The 8,563-nt window shown below is 30.2% G+C and overlaps 2 protein-coding genes across 2 annotated transcripts; one reads left to right on the forward strand and one right to left on the reverse strand.

Annotated features, from left to right (window-relative positions):
* Positions 1–236: 236 nt before the first annotated feature.
* On the forward strand, positions 237–6,000 carry LOC112464344 (the record flags this gene model as incomplete). The annotated part of the gene is made up of 14 exons (XM_025031284.1): positions 237–478; positions 961–1,126; positions 1,747–1,931; positions 2,509–2,667; positions 2,802–2,965; positions 3,174–3,508; positions 3,777–3,888; positions 4,004–4,133; positions 4,222–4,361; positions 4,451–4,651; positions 4,776–4,925; positions 5,004–5,164; positions 5,248–5,455; positions 5,619–6,000. Coding segments are annotated over 14 exons (2,490 nt in total), but the record flags the coding sequence as incomplete, so codon positions are not given.
* On the reverse strand, positions 5,961–8,547 carry LOC112464345 (RCC1-like G exchanging factor-like protein). Its single transcript, XM_025031285.1, has 8 exons — positions 8,318–8,547; positions 7,965–8,222; positions 7,578–7,860; positions 7,334–7,506; positions 6,785–6,943; positions 6,555–6,682; positions 6,334–6,465; positions 5,961–6,091 (listed from the first exon to the last, which is right to left on the reverse strand). Exons 1-8 carry the CDS (start codon positions 8,529–8,531, stop codon positions 6,014–6,016), a joined length of 1,425 nt encoding a protein of 474 aa, XP_024887053.1. The 5' UTR covers positions 8,532–8,547; the 3' UTR covers positions 5,961–6,013.
* Between the last annotated feature and the right edge of the window lie 16 nt (positions 8,548–8,563).

The following is an 8,563-nucleotide window of genomic DNA, read 5'->3' on the forward strand; positions in this document are numbered from 1 at the left end:
ATATATTTATTATTTGGCCAGTCGGGTCGAACAAAAACGACTTTTGTTTTGTATTTATTTACTGGCGAAGGAAGCTTCTTATTTTGTTTATATATATATATATATATACATTTTTTTATTTGTAAAAATGTAACTTTAAATATTTACTACATTTGCTTGACAATTTACGGAAAAATTAAAATATGACATGTATAAATACAATTGAAATATATGCAAGAGTAATTATATTATAATTGTGTAAACAATGCGATTTAATCTTAATTTTAATCACGCACATTATTTTAGGCGTTTTCGCGCAAGAAACTATATATCGAAGTGTTTCATCAACTCTCAAAGAATGTTACGAAAATAAGTATCTTTTAGAGAAAGATAATAGATTACCCCATACTTTGAATACATTAATCGCAATTCTCCAAAAAATCGAGAAATCGGAATCAAGCAGGGATTTACGAACCTTAACTGTTGGGATTATGCACAGGTAAAAGAAATTCTGATTCTCATATATATAATAGTGCCATATAAAAGATATATTTACGTGTAAAAGTAAGAATTAACCCTTAGCTGGCACACTTCACCAGAATCACATAATTGGCCTTTTGGGGTCGTTTCAGACCCCACCACTAAAATGCTTACTGCGAGGAAGCTATTGATTTTTTTACTTAAAAAAATTCCAAGATGGTCTTTGAATGTTGTTTTAACAAATGTCAGGTTATTTTGATAAAATGTAATATTAAGTATGAAAAAAATTGAAGAACGTAAAAGAAAACGAAAAAATAATTTCACTCAAAAATTCATAACTTTTATATTTGAACTCTTCCATTTTTTAGTACTATTTTCGTACTATAGGGAGGCTTAAATTAGAGCTGAACTAGGCTGGAGCGTTTAATACTCCACAGTGCCAGCTAAGGGTTAAGTTTGAAGTTTTTGAAATGCATATTAATATTTCATTAAAAACCATAGATTTCGCCAAGATGGAATAGAAAAAAATCCAAACGTAATAGAGCAATCTGGTGTATTGCCATATAGAGCAGCTAGCCAAGCTCAAAAATATGTAGTAATAACTCGTTTCATACCCGAAAAAACGGACCTTATTCGTTGGGACAACATACTCACTGATATCGAAAGGGTAAGTTTGACAAAAGACCATACACAACCTTTTAAATTTTAAATGTATAAAAATAAATAGTGTAGTTTTCAAAAGAACAGACTTTTACATTTCATGTATTTGATAAAAAAATTTTCATTTAAAAACATATATAAGTTATAGAATTATATATAAAATATATATCTATATACGTTTTTTTTTCTCTTGTACAAAACCTTGTTCATATAGGAAAAATAATGAGAAGAAAAATTAAAAAATAATTAAGAGAGGATAATTTTCTCATTAATTTTAATAAAAAATAAAGTTTGAAAAATGAGAAAAATTACAAATATACCTATATAATTATATGTAAATGTAATAATCATATATAAAATGATTATATATAGATGCAGATTATATATAGAATATTGTGTAACCGTAATTTTACTTTTTGTAAAAAGAAACAATGGACAAATTATTTCTCTAATTATTCTTTTTATTATTTTTTTAAATATATATGGTCAGAGATTATACAAGAGAAAGAAAACATATATATGGACATATTTTATATATAATTTTATATATTTATGTATATTTTTATATAAAATTTTTATCAGGTATAAAAATCTATACAGCATTTTATTTGACGGATATTTTTGCAGTGCACTCTTCATTTTATGCTGTCTAGCAGTATTGAAATCTTTGAAAGAGGGGATGAAAACACGGTATGTAGATACACCGACAATGCTTATAGAAGCGCGAGAAGTGTGACTTATTCTAATGGCACTTATTCCAATACAAATTTGGATGTGCACGATGATGTCGAAACCTTAACACCCGAACAAATGTAAGTAAGACAATGTAACATGATGTATTGTGAAAAAATAATGTAAATCGCATAAAAAATATTTGTTTTCAATATTGCTGTAAAATTAGAATATAACGATATTGTCATATTTATTGCTATGAAAATTGATAATTAATTATATAATTATGTTTATTTTCGCGTCAGTCGTGTTGATAAAAATTATAAACAACGCATTGTAAAAGTTACACATTATTTTTGATTATTTTAAACTGTATAACAAATTTATGCTGTTAGTCAATTAATTTTTAATTAATTTAAGTTAGTCAATTTTTTTATTTAAAAAATTATTAATATTAATATAAAACACAAATATAGTAAAACGACAACTTTTATAAAAGCAACTGCATTCAAGCTGTATAAAATTCTTTCAAATTGCAATTCGCTTCACTAATACATTCTTCAAATAGAAATGTCGCTATTATCACCGTAATATATCAGATTGTTTCGGGATAATATAAATTTTATTACAATCTTTACTATACGCGATATATTTTTGGAACATACAATAAATACATCTGTAGGTACTTATTTCTGAAAATTTTGGTTGCGAATATAGCGATGTTATCACCAATAATAAAAACGGAGTTACTGAACACGTGTTTCATCCAAACGCCTTGTATCCGGAATTACCGCCGAATCATCCGAAGATCGCTCGATATCTCAACCTGCCGCCGCTAAGCAAATGTCCTGTGGAGAATGGCGTTATAAAAACTAGGTATGTAGATTTTATATATAATTTTCATATAATCATACATACACGCACGCACGCACGCACGCACGCACGCACGCACGCACGCACGCACGCACGCACGCACGCACGCATTCGTCCTATAATGAATTTTATTATAGGTGGGGTCCTGTTTCTGCCGGGCCACTAATTGCTGGTATAGCTGCTGGCTTGCAACCCGAATTTGTAAAGCTCTCAGATGTGTTTCCTGAGGAAAAGAACGAAGAGAGAAAGGCAAATCTATCAAGATTATTATTGGATAATAAATGGATGGCAACTATAGCTGGTAACAAAGCGTTAATTTTTTCTTGTGTTAATGTTTTGTACTGTTTTATATGTCAAAAAAGATGTTCAAGAAAATTGATCAAAAAAATTGGCGTTAAATTTATGTGTCACAAACTCATTCATATATTTTTCAAAATTATTTTATCAACTTTTGATTATTGAATACATCCATTGCAGCAAAGAGATTATACAATTTTACATATTCGCAGGTGATTTAGCTGAAATTACTTTAATGCAAGGCCCTACAAATGAGAAGATTAGTATAGGTGTAAACGGCATGTGGAATTCGTCGGCTATGCCCCGTTGGTATTTCTTGAAATCTAATCAGAAATTACAATTTACCACGGCTGAGATTAGAGGTGACATTGACGGATTAATTCTTGCTAGCGAAATTGAAGCCTTATATTCCAAAGTGCCCACTTTGAGACTGTCGCAGATTTTGGATCAGTATTATAGCTCCCGCGGATTGTTTAATTCCTCAATTAGAGCATGCGATCGAAAAACATTATTCCAAACGATACCGAAATCGATAATGTCTGCACAGGTAATATTGCATAATATATTATAATATATTATATTTAATATATTATATAATTATATATAATATATATTATATATAATTATATATAACATATTATATAATGTAATTATATAACATATTATATTATACTGCGTAATAGATTATACAATCAATTCATTAATTTTGATAAGAAGAAATTGTAAATAAGATCGTTGCATAGACGTATAAAACTTTTAAAAATTATAGATCAAATCTTATGAATGAGGCATAGATTAAAGAACTTTATTTATAGGCGTACACTGCTTCACTAGTTTTGGAAGAATATCTGCATAGAGCTACAATAAACGATGATAGGATGCAAGAATTTGCGGCACAAGCAACAGACGAGCTGTCTCGTTACGTTGGTAAGTGTATTGGTATTTACCAACGTAATAGCAGGGAGATCGCATATTTTATTTTTGCGAAATAAAATACTCAGGGGCAAAATAAGAAGTAAGCTGTAAACCGTATAACTTTCAGGAGAAATGAATAAGGATTTAACATGTCAATCTGAGATGGACAATTTCAACGATGTTATTCAAGTCGCTATTGATCTGACAATTATTCTCGATACAACGTGGTCTTTTAACGCGATACAACCAATTATTGCGTAAGTATAACTTCCACGCATATATAAGCCATCTTAGACAAACATAATTCTGATGCACAAAAAATATACTTTATTTTTTTCTTGATAGAGACATATTGGATAATATCAAGATAAATCCATATAACAGTCAATTTACAGTTATTAATGGTCGTGATGGCGGTATCATGATTAATACTACCAATAGTATTTTAGACATCGGTTATTATAATACAACCCATTATACGAATGGTATGTTTGTATATTTACATGTTAACATATGCGTTAAACGATTATATTCTGTTACGAGCGATTTAAATTGAAAGTAACTTTTTTTTCAGTTACTAATAGCGGTTTCGATCTTCCTAAATCACTTGACAAATTACGTATTTTGCAAACAAAGAAATTGAACGATGAACGTAATGGTCTTGGACAAGCAAAATCTGATGTAGTCTTAATTATTCCATATACATCATCTCTTTCAAGTTCCGACAAGGACTACTGTATAGAACAGATCAAGCAGATGCGAGAGAAAGTACCAGGTAAATTGCTTTCTATAAAAACTGCATACTAAAATTATTATATCGATCATTTAGTTCAGCAATATTCCATACCTTTCTGCGATAATGTAAATTTAATGAGGCTTGATTATCGATATTATTGCAGATGCCACATTACTTATATTGGCTTACGGATCAATAGACAAATGGGCAGATCTTGTAAGTGATCCGTCAAATGATTTATTCTCCACAACCGCTGTGGGTGATATAGGAGGTTCAGCAACGATCGCTAAACTAATTTCGAGAATAAAACAAGGTAAATAGATAGACGAATATCATTTCTTTTGAAATCTACATAATTCTACAATATAACTTACTGTATTTTTATTTATAGTTCCACAGCGCTTAATCAATACGCAATGTGGAGCCGATTATTCTTCTGTTGGATCTACCAATTCGTTTATCGATTATATTGAACCGGCAACAGTTGTTTCGTACAGACTTCATCCTAATTATTTCTTTTCCACTGACAGCAGCCATGTTTCTCAGATAAAGGTAAAATTTTTCTTACACAAAATGTAAGAAATCATAATTGAACATGTTTTCTCTTTGAATATGTATTATAAATATTTTTTTAGATCAAAGGATCCGGTCGGGGTAATCTAAGAGTATGTACATCGCGACGTTTCATAAATATTAATATGACAAGTAGCTCATGTGAGTCGATAAATAATGATGTACATACTGTTACATTTTCCTGCGGTGATGCTGGTTTGATACATCTTTGTGATCCATTATATCTAACAATTATTGCTAATTCTTCAGTTACAAATTATCAATGTACAAGTAAGTACAAAGAAAGTTATAAAATGAGTTAAATTAAAAAATCGCATAATTTGTAGCAACTGTTAACGTCCCATTTTTAAGTATACATATTTTTATGCTAAATGAATATTGTCTGATCGAGATGTTATCTTTTCTTATATATCTCCTGTTTATATTTTTTTAGAGCCAGACGTGTGCAGATTTGCTCATATGATCGAATATACCATCTCCTATGAGAATCTAGTATGTGAAAGTAGTGCAAGCATAAATATACTAAATATTTTCGTTTTAATCATAAGCATAATATACATGTTTTTGTAATAAATGATACAAAAAATGTTACACAAGTTAATTTTTTTTAACAAATAAGATAAATGTGTTTGAACATTAGTGAAAATAGAATTAGAATTAGAATTGTAAATATCACTTAATACTGCTCTTTTGTGATAGGGTATGATGCGAAATATTTTGTAGTCACTGCATTTGTATATGTATGACACACTGAAACTTTCAAAATAAGAAAGTGTTGTGAAACTGCTTGCATAAATAAATCGATAACAAATAAACGGTATTGTTCTTTTAAATAAAAGGTTTACAGAGAGTTACTGTATGGTCCACTCCACAGGCAACCTTTCTCACTTGAGCCCCCACTGCAACCTGTTGCAAGAAGACAAAATATTACAGACGGAAAATTTCCATTATACATGTACATATATAATATACATTATACATATATTATATATGTATACATATTATATATGTATACATGTTATATACATATGTTATATATATTATACATATATTATATATGTATACATAAGTATAATATTGCGTTGTTTTATGTCCTGTTTATTCCTTTAATCGTGTTTTATTTGTGAAATATATGATAATAAATTTACCCTTAAAGGAAAAAATTGATCTTTTACATGTCCTAATCCCAAAGATCCAAATTTATTGCAACCCCACATGTACAAATCTCCTGAATTAGTTAGCGCTGCCAATTGACTAATCCCACAATATACATTTGTTACCTAACAAAGTGTGAAAACTTTATTGATGTACAGTTTATTAGTTTTTAATAAAAAAGACTTTTTAATGTAATTCAAATTTTTTTAATTACCTTGACAGTACGATTATATATATTATTGCCAAACAATGTAGGAGGAATTATAGTTGGTTTTAATACTTTCTGCACTTGAGGTCCAAGACCGAGTATACCATATCCCCATACATAGACATTACCATCATCTATAATGTAAATGCACAGAAATTAATACAAAAAATATTTAAAGAGGAACTATAAATAATAATCATTAAAACAATTGGTGAATTAACATTGTTATAACTTACTGTTTAAGACCATGCAAAAACTTCCACCTGCCGCAATGTCTATAATGTGTCCTAATTCCTGTGTATCTAATTCTGTAGCAATGTTTATTTGGTAACTATTTTCTCTGACTGGTAATTGACCATACTCTGAATTACCCCAACCATACACTTTTCCTTTATCTGTAACAGAAATATTTAATTTAATTTAATTTTATTTATATATATAAAATTATCTGTAATCTCTGACAAAAATAAATCTTTATATGCCAATATATATGCTATGTATATGCTAGACCAAGCAGTCAGTTCCTAGCAAAGTTGATGACAGAAAAACTCTGAAACAAAAAAGCTTTTGGATACATTTCTCTCTTCTCTTCTAAGGTAACCTGTAATCTTACGTGGTATCTTCTTGAGTCACAAAAAATAAAAGAGATGGTTATACTCAAAGATAATTCTTGTGGCACAGTTTCTTTTACAATTATCTATTTCACAAATTTTACAAGAACCACTTTAATTGTTTTCCCAATTACATAAATATTTGGTTTAGGTCTAGATATACTTGTTACATACCACTAAGAGCTAATACACAATCAGCGGCACAAGCAACTTTGATTATACGTTGTCCTGCTAGGTCACCCTTGACTAAACTCGGTCGATGTTCATTTTGATAGTGTGCAAGACCTGTTTGTCCATCAGCACCCCAGCCAAATGTATATACTTCACCTGTCTCTGTCAAGAGTATGCTGTTATATAATGTTAATGAGAAAATACATGATAAGAATTGTAAACGCTTAACAGTGAAGTGATTTTATACCTATGATCTTGACCAGCTGTTACTGCAATAATTTTGTTCCTTTTAACATCAGGTATACAATGCACAACCATACTTTTCTCATAATTTTCACTCAATATAATTGGTCTGCCACATTGGCCATATGCATTATTACCCAATGTAAATAAACCTTCTGTCGTCAATATTAATAAGTGTGCTCTTCCAGCAGCCATACCTATAACTTTAGTCGAGATATCTTGCAACGGCAAGGTTATCGGCTTTGGAATAAATACCATATTAGGAATTTTCTCATCAAGGTTATGACCTATTATAAAAAAAAAGATAAGCTATGATTCTTAAAATCAAAATTTGTTCCTAACAGAGACAAATAATACGTCATATAATATTAGTTAAAGTAGTCTTAATTACCAAGTTGTGAATCTGTGTTTATGCCAGTCCCATAAACAATATTCTTATCCGAAGAATGCACAGCGTAAGCTGTAAAGCCATATCCACAAGCAATATCTGTTACCTTATATCGCTCGGCAAAGGACAATCTTTTTGGTTTTGAAAGATACGAAACGTTATTCTTTCTCAATGCCCTTAGTTCACCAAGAGCACCGTGTTCCGCAAGACCCCACACGTACACTCTGCGGTCGTCCTCTTGACTTATTGGATATTGGAAAACTGCAAACAATGTGATTTTCAGTACTGAAAGTTGCTGACAAGTGAATATCAGAATGCAGCCATAGATATAATATTTGGAATAAATGTTTTCTAACTTGGGAAAGTTTTAAGCTCAGGCTTTGAAGGTACGGACTTCTGGTTGTCTAAATGCAAATTTTTAACATTTCTCGTGAGTCGTAAAAGACAACTTCTTCCCGCGCTGAACATTTCTCGTTTTCTCAAAATATATAAAATGTACAGGTTATTTGACAGTGTTTGACAGTTCTTCCACAGTTTCTTCTTGGGTTTTATCTTAAGGTGGAAGCACATAAAATTACAGGAGCCATAGGCAGAATGCAGAA

This window comes from Temnothorax curvispinosus, unplaced genomic scaffold (genome assembly GCF_003070985.1).
Source record: "Temnothorax curvispinosus isolate PA1 unplaced genomic scaffold, ASM307098v1 QBEX01014118.1, whole genome shotgun sequence".
NCBI classification, from domain to species: Eukaryota; Metazoa; Arthropoda; class Insecta; order Hymenoptera; family Formicidae; genus Temnothorax; species Temnothorax curvispinosus.